The sequence below is a fragment of the Gobio gobio genome, assembly GCF_949357685.1.
Source record: "Gobio gobio genome assembly, chromosome: 17".
NCBI lineage: Eukaryota > Metazoa > Chordata > Actinopteri > Cypriniformes > Gobionidae > Gobio > Gobio gobio.
This window is the reverse complement of record NC_137110.1, coordinates 31,640,186-31,657,261: the sequence shown is the minus strand read 5'-3', so window position 1 is coordinate 31,657,261 and position 17,076 is coordinate 31,640,186. Positions and strand designations below refer to the sequence as shown.

The 17,076-nt window shown below is 38.8% G+C and overlaps 1 protein-coding gene across 1 annotated transcript in view; it reads right to left on the bottom strand.

Moving 5' to 3' along the window:
- srp68 (signal recognition particle 68) overlaps positions 1–16,645 on the bottom strand; it is an 87,952-nt gene extending 71,307 nt beyond the window's left edge. The window contains exons 1-4 of the mRNA XM_079840698.1: positions 16,472–16,645; positions 16,033–16,099; positions 15,822–15,935; positions 15,467–15,662 (exon numbers count right to left, since the gene is read on the bottom strand). Of these exons, the coding sequence (XP_079696824.1) occupies positions 15,467–15,662; positions 15,822–15,935; positions 16,033–16,099; positions 16,472–16,559 (465 nt within the window). The 5' untranslated portion in view covers positions 16,560–16,645. The remainder of the gene's footprint in view (positions 1–15,466; positions 15,663–15,821; positions 15,936–16,032; positions 16,100–16,471) is intronic.
- Between the last annotated feature and the right edge of the window lie 431 nt (positions 16,646–17,076).

The following is a 17,076-nucleotide window of genomic DNA, read 5'->3' as shown; positions in this document are numbered from 1 at the left end:
TGTGTGTGTGTGTGTGTGTGTGTGTGTGTGTGTGTGTGTGTGTGTGTGTGTGTGTGTGTGTGTGTGTGTGTGTGTGTGTGTGTGTGTGTGTGTGTGTGTGTGTGTGTGTGTGTATATATATATATATATATACACACACAGGGAGTGCAGAATTATTAGGCACGTTGATTTTCTGATCATATTTTTTTTCCAGGCACATTTGACCAATTCCAAACCACAGTAATCCTAATAACTACTATTGATTTAGTATTTAATAATGTATAAGTGATATATAATTGTTCGTGAAGGCTGGAAATGAAAATCACCTTATATTCAGGTGTGTAGAATTATTAGGCATGTTTTCTTTTACAGATAAATTGAGCCAAAAAAGATATTTAACTCAGACTGAAAAGTCAAAAAGTATTAAATGCCCATGAGAAGGATGCAATACTAATGCAATACTAGACATTGCAGTTAAGGCGTGACCATTGGACAGTGAAATGCTCGTTGGGTCAGCAGGATCAGACAAAAACAGGTGGTCGAACGCTTCAGCTCTCCAGACTGCCATAACATCCTGTCAGTGAGGTCAAATAGCAGCCGGGTCATACATAGATTCCTCATTAGTGCCTGCGTGGATCATGGCATGGATCGCTCGAATGAGGATCTACGTATACATATCTATGACCCGGCTGCTATTTGACCTCACTGACAGGATGTGATGGCAGTCTGGAGAGCTGAAGCGTTCGTCTGATATGAGGTGAAATTAATTGCATAAATACAGTTCGGTTTCTCTCAGAAACCGATCGTTTCGTGTCTTAAGACATCAATGTGTTTCGTCACGAGTCGCTGGGTTTAATTTGAAGTTGTCTGTCCATGTTTTTTTTACTCTAATAGAGTTCGACCCCATTGACAAGCATTATATGAGTGACACAGCAACGGTTGGAGTTAAAAATCTTCATTTGTGTTCTACTGAAGAAACGAAGACACCTACATCTTGGATGCCTTATGTGGCGTTCACACCGGACGCAATTCGTGCAAAGGTGGACGCGTGTACATTGAGTTTACTCACGCGAATCGCGCGTGACATTCACTGCACAACAGACGCGAATTCGCGTCATGGGCGGGGCTTCCGCCAGCAGCTCGTCTCGTTGAGAAATGGCTGACATGGGCTGTGTTTACATGTCTTTTTTTTGTTAAAATCTACTGTTAATGTGTGACAAAACGTAGTTAAGACTTTTTCAGTCGATAATGTAGTTGTTTAAAGCTCAAATCTGTGGTTTATTTATATAAAGAGTGCCTATTTGAACATTTTATCTGCCATTTTCAGAGTTGTGAGCTCCAGCAGACAGCTGTTGCCTCTGGCTTGGCGTGCTCAGTTGGGGACACTAAATTTTTCAACTAAACATCGAAATAAATCTAAATAATAAACTAAATGAACCATTTAAACTAAATTACTGATCGAATTATTGATCTAAAGCCCACACTGTCACTGTATGATAATTGAAATGAACTGATGACATCAGCGTTTTTTCCAGAATGGCTATACAGCTGAATAAAATTATGCTGCATTAGTTTCCTGTTTAACACTGTAAAGCTGCTTTGAAACAATCTACATTGTTAAAAGCGCTATATAAATAAAGTTGACTTGACAGCGGCGCTCAGCGCTCGTCAAAGCCGGCGAGGGCAACCTTTCCTCGGCCAGTCCTTCTGCCGTCTGCCGCTGGCTCTGATGTCTCTGTGGTGTGTCTCGAGCTATAATTCGTCTTGTAACGGCCGATCTTTGGTCTCATGGATCTATAATTTGTTCCCTGGCAAATCGTTTAGGCTGAGGGCAAAGATAAGTTTCATTACTTTATATTTTTAGGCTATAACTGTACGTTGCAGTTGTAACGTTAGCCTACTAGCACTGACTTTGAATGTTTGACTGCATTGTTTGCTTTATTTCATGTATAGCTTGTTATACATTACGTATACTTTTGTATTATTGATCATACATAAACTTGCATTTAACAAAAAGAGACTGGGTTGGGTTTCATGTCATTTAATGTTATCACAGTGATAATCATATTGTCTGAACCAGATATTAATATACAGATTTTCTCCTCATTGTTGTCACTACTAGAGCAAGCTCCTGATTGGTTAACGCGGCGCGAAATATCCGCCAAAGTTCAGATTTTTCAACTTGAGCGATTCGCACGAATCGCGCGTTCAAAACGCTCAATTCGCGTCCTTCGCGCCGCCTCAATCACGCGAATCTCGCCGCCTTATTGGCGTGAATCGCGCCGCAGAATGCCATTTCACGTCTCTGCATTGACTTAACATGTAAATCACTCGCGCGAATTGCGTCCGGTGTGAACGCACCATTAGGGGTAAGCAGAAAAATTTAAAGTTTTCGTTTTTGGGTGAACTATCCCTTTAAGGCCTTTAAGCACTAAATTAGTTAAAACAGAGCTTAGGTGAAATTAAGTGATAAACTGACAAAAATGTGATTGTAAATGTTATAATAATGACTTTATAAAGTCTAAATGTGAATTATAGAACCATATTAGTGAGTAGTATGACAAAATGACTATTTTGACCAGCAGGTGGCAGCAGAGAACCACTCATTGGCTCACTTTCATTTTAAAATGTTCGGTTTGTTTTATGGCACATTTTCCATGTTAACTCCTTTAAATGTGCTTACACATGCATTTTATTGCAAATATAAATATTGATATTTGAAATAAATTTATCTTTACTAAATGTGATTGTAAGTGTTATTATAGGGATTTTATAATGTCTAAATATGAATTAAAGAACACTATTACTAAGAATTAAGACAATGACTATTTTGACCAGCAGGTGGCAGCAGAGAACCACTCATTGGCTCACTTTCATTTTAAAAGTGTTCTGTTTGTTTTAAGGCACATTTTCTATGTTAACTCCTTTAAACGTGCTTACACAAACACATTGTATTGCAAAATATAGATATAGATATTTGAAATAAATTTATTTTGACTAAATGTGATTGTAAATGTTATAATAGGGATTTTATAATGTCTAGACATGAATTAAAAAAAACATCAGTGAATAGAATGACAAAATTACTATTTTAACCAGCAGGTGGTAGCAGAGAATGTGTGTTTTTTGTTTAATGGCACATTTTCCAAGTTAATACCTTCAAACCTGCTCACACGCACACACATTTTGTTGCAGATATAGATATAGATATGTGAAAAATGATGGGTAACAAATTGTTTATTCCAGTTTTTCCCTTTAAAACATTTTTCAGGTCTTATTGTAAATGCAATATAATATTATTGCAAAAACATACCTCAAATGAACAAATGAAGTGGTCAATTTTGACAAAATGTAATTTGTAGTGTTATTACAATGATTTTAAAAAATGTAAATAGGATATATAATAATATTAGTGAGCATAAACCAAAGAGTGGTCTTCTGCTGCCCTCTGGTGGTTTTGTAATTGTAAGGAATATGTAATGGGCACATTTTCCATGTTAACTAATTTAAACTTTAATTTTGTTGCAGATATATTTGAAATAAATTATTTTGACAAAATGTGATTATAAATATTGTAATAGTGACTTTATAATGTCTAAGTAGGAATTATAGAACATAAGCAAATAATATGACAATTACTATTTAAGCCCAGCAGGTGGCAGCAGAGAACCACTCATTGGCTCATTTTCATTTTAAATGTCTGTTTTTCATTTAATGGGCACATTTTCCTAGCCTGGCTCCGCCCTCCTACGTACTTCCGCTCAATTTTCATTTTCCTTCAGTACTACGGCTGGGACTGCTGTATATGCTTAGGTTTTCGCCCGAACAATTTTTTACCAGTCCAATCAGCGAACAGAGGGAGTGGCTGAGAGCGATGACATTGATGTCGTGCGCTAGTTTGAGTTGTAGTTCAGTAATGGCGGCGTTGAAAGATGCGAGTGTGTGGCAGCGCTGACGAATGTCCAGAAGTTAAAACCGGAGTGTGGCAAGGTGGACGAGCGAGCGATGCGTGATTGAGAATGAGACACCGGTCTCGAGTCCTCTCATATGCCTCCGTGCTCCCTTATAAGGACGAGCGACACCGGTGAAGGACGAGAGAGGACCAGGCCTGGATTTTAAGTTGTGTTTTGTTGTGTTTGTGCGTGTCCATGAGGGACTGTCACTTTTACTTTCATTTTGTGTTTATTATTTGATTAAAAGTTTGCCGGTTCCCGCCTCCTTCTTCCCTGAACAAACGAACTCCCGTTACACGGAGCAAGAACAATCACTGCTGTACTGCTGATGTTATGGTCCGGGAAAAATATTTTTCAGCTCGCTCCGTTAGTGGTGAAGGAGTTGGCTGAAGCCATCTGTCTCCCACCACCCGCGAAAAAAAAAACCCAGGCTGAATTATCGACTGCTTTTGACAAACACCAAGGTCGTGTGGTAATGTAATTGCTGTCCGAATCCACATCTCTGAGTTTTCTAGGGCTGGTCCGAATACCATTTTTTGAGCTTCAAAGCTTTGGTAGTTATCAACATCGAATATTCGAAGCTTCGGAGGGAAGGAGCTGAACATATCCTTCTCTCTAATAAAGGCTGGAATCTGGAGAAGCGGCGCGCCTCACGCGGGCAGGGCTTTTATGCTCCGCGAACGGGCAATGAACTAGTGATACAAAACACACAGATCTGTTACGTCCCAGTTTTGATATATTATAGTAGCTAGTAAAAATAATTCTGTTCAGTTATAGAACAGACTAAGAGCCCCTATTTCTGCCCCTGGGGCCGGGCTTCGGGCCAATTTTCACGTCATACCTCAAACGCAGGCTTTTTCCTTCATTTTATATTTTAGACATTCATTAAAGCTACACTATGTAACTTTTCCGTCCACTAGAGGTCGCCTGTTCAAAACAAAGGCGTAGTTTGATGACGCCACGTTTGAGCGCAGAATCTCGGGACATGTGGTCTTCACCTCACAGCCGGTGGGAAACAGTCAGGATAGGACTCGGGCAGAAATCATGTTCATGGATGCGATTATTAAAGCAGGACCGAGTGTTGTGGAGCTGAGCAAGGCCGCAGGAGCGATTGAAGAGCGGGACTGTTATTATGGCATAGTCGCCGGCGGGACTTTTATTATGACACGGTTGCCGGCGGCACTTCCTCTTCTCCAGTGCTGAGTGTGAGGTAACGCAGCTCTGTTTGTCGTATTAGATATATCTGAGTGTGTTGAAAAGGAAGTTATGACGTTCGCTCGGCGGCTGCTATGACACTTGTTCACAATGCAGTGAGAGTAAAGTGTTTCACTGAATAAAACCGGAGACCGAGGGTGACGCAGATATGACGCAATCGACAGGCGACTCCCTCACACGCATAGCTGACACGTCCCGGCTCCTTGGTTAAAATAGCAATTTTCTCACGATTTACAAATAGTTGAAAACATTTGGGATATTCTAAGTACTCAACTCAACAAAATATATAACACTGGCCTAGTGGTTTCTGGATGTTTTACTGCAAAAATCCTACATAGTTCACCTTTAATTAAAAGAAACAATGAGGTGTGCAGCGCTGGTGGAAACAACATGAGACTATGACAACGCGACTGCCAAGATGGCTCACAGTGTTTAGAGTATCGCCGCAAATGAGTAAAGCAAGCCAACACGCAAACTGCCGAACCTCTTAGATGCTCAAAAACACAATCATCTTCATTAATGAGACTCAATGCTCTTACAGTGCTTAGGTCACTCGTTCTGATATTACGGTCTTTGATCTTGAAATTAGCTGATGAATAGCCTATGCAGCTCATATCTGTTGCTTTCGTTGACATGAACTCCGTTAAATGTGCATATAGCGCAAGAATTGAAGATTGGATTTATATTAATTTTGCGGAGAGGTGTAAGTTAAGACAACCTGCCTAATTTCTTTTTGAACACGTTTCCTCAAAAAAAAAAAAAAATGTATTATAAGCAAGACAAGTTAAGTGTTGATTTAAGAGGATAAATGGATCAAACATGTGTTGTTAACTCACTCAGTCCGCTTGGTCGTTACTTAAAAAAAAGAAAACTTTAATTTAACAATCAAAAAAATGCTTTAAACATTTTTCTAAATTAACTTAATAAAGAAACAAAACGAAATATAACTACTTTGACATTAAAAACAATTTTAATGGCTGCAACAATGTGTAATAGGGAGGAATGTTTACTCAAAAAAAAAAGGTTCTATATAGCACTAAAATAAAAAAACAAATTAAATAAAAAATTAATTAATTAATTAATTAAAAAAACACGTCACGTCACTTCATTTTATTTGTTTCATTTGCGCCGTTGCGAGCAGCATCAGCCTCAGCTTGTCAAAAATGCCTTTTTACTGTGGTGGTGGTGGTGGTGATAGTAGGCTAAATGTTTAAACCAACATTGTGATGCTTGAAGTGTTTTATATCTATGGATTTCATTACAAGTAAGACAAGTCCAGTGTTGATTTGAGAGGCTAAATTGATCCAACATGCGGTTAACTCACTGTCAGCTGCTGTCCGCTTGGTCATTACTTTAAAACAACTAAAACTTTAATTTAACAAACAAAAAAATGCTTTAAACATTTTTCTAAATTAACTTAATAAAGAAACGAAACAAAATATAACTACTTTGACATTAAAAACAAAACTGAACTATTTTAATGGCTGCAACGATGTGTAGGCCTAATAGGGAGGATAAAAAAAAATAAAAAAAAATAAAAAATCATGGGACTCGGGCCGATAGTTTTGGTAAGCTGTAGGACACGGCCAGGCTAGGGTCTAAGACTAACTACAATTAAAAAACTGAACGTGCCACTCGAGCCAAACTAACGGCCGTCTCAGCACATCAGCAGCAGCAGTCAGATAATATTCTACACGAGAGCGAGGAGCTAAATTACAAGATGATCGCAGAATATTTGGTTTTAAAGCGATGTAAAAGCGCCTACTTAAGGGAGTTTGTCATTGTACTGTTTTGTTGCCATGTTTTTCATTATAGAATAATAGCTAATGAACCGACAATTCAAGCAACCCGCCCCTGAATTGGCAAACCGAAAGTAAACGCGGCGCAGGGCTGCATGCGTTCAGCCGCTCAGCGCACAAGCACAGCATTGAGGGAAACGCTGAGGGAATATTTTTTCACCGTCACATCCCTAACGTATAAAAAGGATAATACATTTTGATTATATTATTCTATTTTCCACAATGTCAAACGAACGCAGTTTAACCCAAAATGCAAGCTCAGACATGGCTTCTGCCATATAAGCTTGTGCAGTTGTGCGCTCTGGTGCACTGAACACTAAGAAGAAGCAAATATATTTATTAAGTATAACGAGGCTATTAAAATGGCTTGGCTATAAGATAATTGAAAAAAAGTATTGTATTTTATAGTGATTTTATAGTGTAAACATATGCAAGCGCGAATGAGAGCCGTTTTGAGCGGGATGCCAGGTGTTCACGAAAAAAAACAACAACAGCGAATATTCGAATCACAAATTTGAAAATCGAATACCAACCCATCGAACGAATATTCGAATATTCTGGTCCAGCCCTAGAGTTTTCAAGAATATATCACTTCAAAACTCACTGTTTAGACCCCTTCAGAGCACTGTGCGGTTGCGTGAGCTGTAATTTGCATTTCTAGACTTGTATATCTTTAAATACTGACAAGTGTTTAATATTTCATCACCGCTCAAAAAATAAAAGAAGAAAAGCACGTAAACATTTGAATTGGGCTGTTATTCACGGCAGCATTTATTCTCATCATACCAAGCATATGACATTTTATTGACAGCAGCATACAATTATGTTATGATTGCACGAGATTTGCACCACGAGAGCAGCGCGTTCCGATCACAAAACTCTCCTCTCCACCGTGAATAAATAACAATCCGAATGCACAAGGTTTTATCACTGACACTGAGATGGTGTGCACAGTTAATGTGAGAATCAAAGGCGAACGGGACATACGTCACGACCAAACGTTAGCGATTGGTTAGGCAGATCCAGAGTGACTCTTGGCAGATCCAATAGTTTTAAACTTCAACATAGTACCTGCCTTCAAGGAAGTAAACGCTTGTCACTGGAGAGTGGCCAGACTCTCTGTACAAATGAAATGTACGAGAGTCTGGAAAAACCAGGCTAACATTTTCCAAGTTAATGCCTTCAAACGTGCCAACTCACACACAGATTTTGTAGGAGATATATATATTTTAAATAAATGATAGGTAACAGCTTATTCCAGGTTTTCCCCTTTAAACATATTTTCAGGCATTATTTGAATTGTAATATAATAATTATTGTAAAAACATACATCAAATGAACAAATTAATTGATAAACATTGACAAAATGTCATTTGCAATGCTTTTGTTTTTTAGAGTTTATATACATGCTTAGTGGACAGAATGAACCAATGAGTGGTCTTCTGCTGCCACCTGGTGGCAATTTTAGGTAATACGCCATAAGTATTGGCACATTGTCACCTTTTTTACTGTTATAGAGGCATCTAATGCCCAATCCCCATGAAATTCTGCATGCTTCTTTAGAGTCACATGCTACATGTGCCCACCTATTTTCGTGAAGTTTTGAGTTTTCGTTCAGGATTAATAGGCTTTTGAGCATGTTTTGCCACACCTATTCTCTAGTCTAAATGACCCTGTTATAGCTACCCAAAGTGTAAAGTTCAACATGTTTTTGATAACTATTGATCAGGAGAGTCCAGAGAATCATACTGCAGTGGTTTGGTTCCGATCGGGCAAAAAAACTAGGACTAGTTTGCAAAATGAGGTTTTTAACATAAATGTGAATATTTAACTTCTTAACCCGCACCGGTTCGTGGGCGGGGGGGGGGGGGGTTGACGGAAGTGGGGGGTGTGTGTACTTTTATTTACTTTTGTTTTATACAAAATATTCAATCAACTATCACAAACTATGCATCATTTGAAAGCTAAAACACTCAAGATTCATGTTCTGAACTTGTTTTTGCAATAAATACACCAGAGAGGAAAGGGTTAAATGAAACGCTAAAGGACCGTCCATGTAAACATTAGCAAAATATCAGCGTTACTCATCTTTCATCTCCTGTCGTTCAGATCAGATCGGACGAATCCAATAAACACCCGCATACATCTCTGTGTAAGAGTCCATTCTTCAAAATGCATCCCACTTTTTAATCCAAAACAACGAAAAAATAGGGAAAAAACTAAAAATCCTCCGTTGTTTGCAAGAGAGTTTTGAGTTAGCGTGATCAATCATGTCCATTTTCAATGAAATATCGATTCTATTCCGTGTCTGGCAAACTCCCCCTGATAGAATAGTTTCTCCCACGTATTTTAAACCCTCCCCCGTCTCTCTCCTTCAATCAGAGACTCTTCTGGGATGCATCATATAGAGGAAGTGCCTTACAGGCTTGGTGAGCTGTCAATCATTGCGCCCATGGTTTTCGTTGGATAAAGGCACTCGGTGCCCAGCCAATGCCTTTCCAACAAAGGTTTGATTGATGGACTTAGTAACCAATCAAAAGGCATTATCTTGCGCAGTTTGCGTAAGTAGGCTTTGGTGAATACTGTTTGTGCGCTGGCTGCGCGTTCTCCATGGCGCAACTGCAGTGGAGCGCGCAGTCTCTCACTGACGCTTCCCATCAGCTAAATTAGTTTTTTACACTTTGTAATCTCTGTAAATAGTTGCTTTAGTTTTTCAGTAACTGTTTATCCATTATAATTAGTAGTATATTGCAGTTTATTGCAGATTTATTTGAATGAAAAACTACTCTTTACAATAGCAAATGTTCTGAAATAAATGGCCTTTTTGAAATGACGCCTAGACTTTTCTTGACATAAAAGCTCACAGAAGCTACATTACTGAGAGAATCATCCTCATATTTGAATCATGACATGATTAGACATTCAGTTTTATATTTAAGTTATTTTCAGGCTCTTAACATTAAATTATAATATTTTTTTCCCTAAGTGAAAACAAAAAACAAAAAACGTGAGTCACTTGCATGTATATTTACATGTATATTACTCTGTTCCCATATTACTTTGAGTTATTATGACTCTTGGGTAGCAATATTTCAAGTGTCTAGTTTAAAATAAGACCAGGTTTATGAATATAGACCATAGGGTTTAAGAGCTGCAGACATTTTCATTTGGGTATATCGTTTTCAAAGAATTCTCAAAAATGGGGCGCTTGTTAAGAGGTTAAAGAGCACCTATCATGGAATTTTGAAATTTACCTTTCATGTAGTGTGTAACATAGATCTAACTGAACAAAAACATCCTGCATAGTTTGAAATATGACAATGCACCATATATATAGTTATTTTCTTTCAAAAGTAAGAGTCGACTCTGAGTCGTTTTTAAGAATCGTTAGAAGACCGAAGCTTTTTCTCTGACTAGATGACGTCAACTTGTCAAGTTATTTGAATACGATACGCCCACTTATTGCGCTCCAAGACGCCAGTGAAAACTAGAAAACATCATGGCGACAAGACGCTGTGTTCTGAAGTGCGACTCAAAAGCAAACTTTTCATCTGCCCAAGGATGAGCATTTGAAGACTAAGTGGCTTGAAGACAAACCATACATCGTCGCGATTGAGTGTTTATTAGTCGTCAAATGTATGTTTCGCGATCTCAGGAAGCTTTTATTATGGACTTCTATTATGGCACATGGTATCTTCTTCGTCTGTCTGTACATGGACTACATGTGCACAGAGCGCCCTCCGGCTGCCAGTATGAATTGAAAACACATAAGAGACTCAATCGCTCATGATTAGGCTATATCTGCGCATTTTGAGGAAGTATTGAATAAAAAAAATACTCCTCTGTTTAGAAATTTGACACAGACATATGAGAATCTATCAATAGGTCTCCTCATCTGCACACTTTTGAACTAAAAGCCCTGAGGGATGTTGATTTGTCGCGAGTCTTCGTGAGGAGAATAGAGGAGTTTTTTTATGAATGAGATCAGCTGAGGCTCATATTACAATCAAACGGTACAGACGCGGTTTTCATATTCATAACTCCTGACACATTAACAAATTACTGTCACTATAAGACTTTGATGGGCGTTCCGTTTCCGAAAATATCTGCACAGACTATACCAATCACAACTGACTGGGTCATCGGACCAATCACCGCAGATTAGCGTCACGTAAAGGCGGGGTTTTGAAAAGTGAATCACTAAAGGAATCATTTGAGAATCGCTGTCAAAGCAGGTAAAAATAAATGCATATTATAAGAAAACTAAAGTCTTTTTTGTCATTGCATGCATGCAAAACTGTTGTTGGGGATTTCTAAAACAATATTTGGAACATTTGAAATGCCATGATAGGTGCTCTTTAAATAACGATTTGATTGACAGTATTGGTTCATGAGGCAAAGTTGTTCAGTATGAGGAGATCTATCATAATTTATGCATATTATGTGGATGTTTTTAACCCCACCTGATTACAGAGATGGAAAATACCATTTACAGCCAATACAGGCAATTCACCATATAGGGAATACATGGTTTTCAAAGCTTTTTAACAGTTATAGCGCCACCTATGGTCCGATCTCCATGAAACTTTGCATGCTTCTTCAGCATGTTATGTCACATATACATAATTTCCGTGAAGTTTTGAGTTTTCCTTTAGGATTTATAGGCTTTTGAGTGCATTTTGCTACACCCCTCTTCTAAATGACCCTGTTATAGCCATCCAAATGCAAAAGTTGAATTTTTTTTCGATAATTATTGATCTAGAGTGTCCAGAGAATTGTTCTAGACTGGTTTGGTTCCGATCGGGCAAAAAACCTGGGACTAGTACGCAAAAGTAGGTTTTTAACAAATATTTCGCAAATATTTAATTAACGATTTGATTGACAGCAATGGTTCTAGAAGGCAAAGTTGTTCAACATGAGGAGATCTATCATATGATATGCATATTTCGTGGATGTGATTACAGAGCCATAAAACTTGCTAGCGCCAACTAGTGGCCGATTTCTTTCAGAATTCTTACAGACCTCTAGGGCCATGAGTCAAACATGCCCACCGAGTTTCATTCTGATCGCCCTCAGTTAAGATACGCCAATGTCCTCATGCACATACATGGGGCCTTGGACCAAGACACTGCATACCCATTTTCAAGTCAATCGGACTAACGGTCAGGTGGTCATAGCCCTTTTCATGTTTTCTTCATGTTATAGCGCCAGCAAGTGTTCAATCATCTCAATTCATCTTTGTCGTGACCAAAGACTGAGCCCATACACTTGTGTACCAAGTTTGGTCAAGATCTCATTTTGATCTTGAGTTATAGCCTTTTTAGTAAATTAGGCTCCGCCCTGAACGTCCATTTTTATGCCCCTTAACGACCGTGAATCTAAATTTTAAAAAATGCAATAATTATTGATAATCAGACACCAGAGAATATTTTGGCACTAGTAGGTTCTGATCGAACAAAAACCCTACGACTAGTTCGCAAATGAAATCGGAGATGTGGAATTCAGCTTTCCAATGATATAAGACACTTGAGTCTACGACATACTCTCTAGGAGTTATGAGCAGTTTTGCACAATTGATTGCTATAGCGCCACCTATAGGCCAATCTGGCTCATAATTTGATAACCTCTCCTCGATTTTTGTACTACCTATTGGCCAAGTTTCAAGTCTCTAGCCCTTAAAATTTGGTCTGCATGATGCGTGTTATGTCTGAATAATAATAATAAAAACCGGCACAAATACAATAGGGTTTCAGCACTTCGTGCTTGAACCCCTAATAATAATTCTGGAATCGCCCCTGATCAGTAGACAGGTGAAATTATGCATGCAGTAGTGCAGATACTATACTTTTAGCAGCATCAAGATAAACTAATATCATGGCATGATGATGATGATGATGATGATGAGGAGGAGGATACACTGAATATATTTCTTTCTTTCTTAACACACAAGCTCGGAATGCTGAGCCAAATTAAGATAAAGATGTGTTCTGGCATCGGGGTGTTTATTGAACCAATCAGATAAGGGTAAATTGAGAGTCAGCGAGCAGCTCATTTGATTGGCTACAGAAGAAGGTGGACCCGCCTTCCTCCTCGCGCTTGCAAAACTCAGCGAGTGAGATAATTGTGCCAAAACTTTAAGCGCAGCTAAAAGAAAGACGGAACTATACAAATCTTTCGGGAACTTTTTTGCCCTACGTACACAACAAGTCATTTAGACATTTGCAACAGTTTTTTTTTTTTTTTTTTAAACAAAGGTTGGTTTTACATGGTCAATCTGTTTTGCAGTTCCTTACTCCGATGTTTTCGCTTGCAAATCGATGTTCACAGTCGTGCAATGATTTTGGCCGTATCTTGGCGAAAGAAACATGTCAAAATTCTTAGCACGGAAAAATGGAAGTCAGAAGAATACAGATCATATTTATTTTGTGCATGAATCTGCAGTTTCACAATAAATGAATTACACTTACGAATAACAGTAAAATGCTGCAAATGTTTTTCTTACACTTGAAAGGCAATTTACACCTTTACAAAACTTATCTTGCGCATGCAAATTTAATTTACGCTTGCAATCTTATGTACACTTTCACAAATCTTACCCTGCGCTTGCGATTCTTTAAAGGGTAACTAAAGCCCTGCTCAGAGCTTAACTCCACCCACTGGCAATTTTAAAAAAATGCTGGAAGAGTGGGCAGAGCCCAGCGGAGACAGAGGGGACGAACCGAGGGCGGGGCTGAGCAGAGGGCGTGCACCTGAGACCCACAGTGACGGGTTGATTGACAGCTGTCTGACTCGCGAGTCGCAAAGATGGAGAATGACTGGAGTGACGCCAGCTTTGCAACAGAGCGGTCATTCTCCCACACCTTCACATGAAGTGGAGGAGGGTGGATCGTCTGTAGACACAGACCCAGAGCCTTATCAATGCGAGCCGCTGCTCAAACTGCGTTAACTCCCGATGCAGACGATGCTAGTGAAACAGCAGCGCAAGAGAACTGACCTAATCTATGAACAGTCAAATCCTTACACTGAATGCCACTAAAAATAGATCAGATATCTGATATACATACGATGTATTTTCATTCAAATTAACTGAATCAATAAGTTCAGACCTAAAAGCCTATTATAAATGGATTTCCTCAAATAAGTTAGACTATATACGCCAGCAAGTGTCAAGTGAGTTTCATTCATAATGTTTCTACTTCATGTAACATGACAGTTCATACTGGAGTGAAGCCGTTCTCATCATGTGATTGGGGAAAACATTTCTGAGGGCGTGGTGAGCTCGTGCCAGGGGCGCGGATAGTGAGCCGTTGGAAGTACCATCCTACGTCACGATGTACCACAACGTCCAAGAGGAAAATTAAACTGCAGTAGCCACCGTTCAACCTTAAGAGGGCAGCACTTTGGCGGTTTTACACCATATTTTATAGAATTAAAACACTTTATACTCAAATGTCAAAACATTTACTCGAATCAATGAACAGCATTAATAAAGCCCCAGTATTACAGATCATTAACTAAAAAAAGTTGGTTTAGGGTTTAGTTACCCTTTAAGGCATCAATTTACCTTCATATATTAAAGGCGGCATGAAATCAAATTTTACAATTTGTATTTTTATATTAATATTGTAGTGTTTACTAAAACTGATTTATCTGTTCACTTCATTCTTTTTAAAAAATTCATTTACCTTTATAATCTTTAATCAAATATGTTAACTTTCCCTCCCCCATGAAACGACCTCTCTTCTCCCCCGGTCATGTGCTATGGCGCGAGGGCGGGGTTATCGCCCCGTCTCGTTTCTGCACCTCCTCTCAGAAACCTGTCACTGATCGTGGTTAGGTGCATTTTTCTCGGTATACACAATACCTTCTTCAAGAAGGACTTGAGGCAAAAAGAGAGAAATATATGAGAAATAAAAGCTTTTTTTAATGTAAAAATTACTCAACATAGTCGGACGAACAGCTTATCGTGACGACTCGCACTGAGGAATGCAGCGTGTGAACGCGCTTACGGCGCGCCCCCTTTATAAGGGAGCTGAGAAAAAAGCTTTACAGAAATAAAGCCATAAAAGGCTTAAAATAAGTAAAATCTGTAGCATAAACCAGCGAAAAGTGAGGAAATATGCTCAGTAACATTATGTAGAAAAGATTTAGAAAGAAAATACATTTATTTAAGAGATAGATTGAGTTTTTCTCCACAACTGAGTGCAAACTTCAAATCTGCCTCCATTTTGTTAGCAACGCCCAACTTCCAACGATCCAATCAATTCCCGAAGGACGAAATCAAGCCTCGCCCTACATTTTTTCTAATTTCAGAAGCCGTTTCACTCGGATATACGTCACAATAAGGAGAAAAAGACGATCTCAACTTCCGTTTCATGCCGACTTTAAGCAAGGTACGAAGAACAGACCCCAGAACTCAATCAAATAAACATTGAGATGACAGCAGCGACTGTAAATGGACAGTTTGTGATGGTCTCACTAAAAATCACATGGAAATGATCATATGCATCTTTGACCAACCTGAGCCTCAAGTTTGGTCTTTGCGTCCACACGGGGACTTTCACACAGCTTCTCCAGCTGCTCCCCATGTTTGGCAGCCTTTCGCAAGCGAGCCAACAGGTGAAAACGTTTTCGGGGCTCAGTGTTAGCTTCCTGTTTCAGCTGCATGGCATAACTCCATGCTCTCTCTGCTTCCATCAACACTAACAACAGATGTCTGGAGTAGACAGATAGGGAGAGGAAGACAGACTAAGACCAAAGACAATAAATCTTGTTTACTGTAGATATTGTGTACCTTGAATGCAATGTAAGTCACTTTGGATAAAAGTGTCTGCCAAATGCATAAATGTAAATGTATTCGAGTGCTAAAAGTTACCTGTTGTCTGAAAGCATCTCCACAGTCACTTTCTTGCCAGTAAACTTGTGTCTGTTGCCCATTTTAAAGCCCAGAGTCTTTCTCAATCGACGGAGTCGTCTGGAGCAATAACCCCTTTGGTGTCAGGAGAGGATCAACATAATTTCAAGGCAATATCGTTATCATTTAACTGAAAAAAAAAAGTGTCCTTGCAACCTCCCCTCTGCCTTACCTGTAGCGCTGGTAATCTCCATGCCTGAGTCCATGCTGCTGCTGAGAGTCCTTAATGATCTGCAGAACTTTAGTCAGAGCTAAGGACAATAAACCCAGGACATTTCAATTTAACTACAACATGCTGGGATCTAAAAGTACTAGCAAGAGTGCACACTGCAAGAACTACACATTAAAACGAGACAGTATCACAGATCTCTCAGAAAAGGCTTTCCATAAAGTCGTTATCCACTACTTTAATCAACACTCATACATAATTATGAAATCCCAATTGAATCTCTTGATTATACAGAAAATACTTTTCTACTCAGTAAGATCAAGTGACACGTAAGTTATCCCATAAGACCCCCGTAGCAGCCGTCCACCACTAAACCGCTGCTTTAAAGCTGCTCTCCAGCACTAACTAATAACTGACACAGTGGAGTTAACAGTGAGGATACTCTCCAGGCCCAAACTTTCGTCGATGCGGTTCTCTTTATTTTCCTCCATTGTCGATATTTTCACCTCATTCGGCCTCTCCGCGGCCATTTTTCAGCAAGCACACGTCTGATGAACCTTCAACCAGCGGATGAGGATAATCCGTCTTCTTCTTTCTTCTGTTTTAAGGCTGTCTCACAAACTAAATAGCATACCGCCACCTACTGAGCTGTAGCACGAGTCTAATAAACTACATTCACGATAACATAAAATTATATTTTAGATAACTGGTTGCTTAACCCTCTATGGTACGCTATATGATATCACCGAGGAAAACATATTTGTGGTGTTTTTCCTGCTTAAAATTGGACACTATAACAATATCAATAAAAATGTTCTTTTACTTATTTATTTTTTAAAAGTTTGTTGCCTTAAGGCAACATTGTACCATAATGGACAAAATTTAACATTTGACATTTTCATGTAGAAAAAAGAAATATAGAAAACATACATTTCTTTAACCAGACACTTGAACAAACACATTTATCCAGTTTTTAATACAAATTTCATATTTAATAAAAAGTAATATTTCAAATTCAGCAGTCACTTTCAGGCAACATTTTAGGCT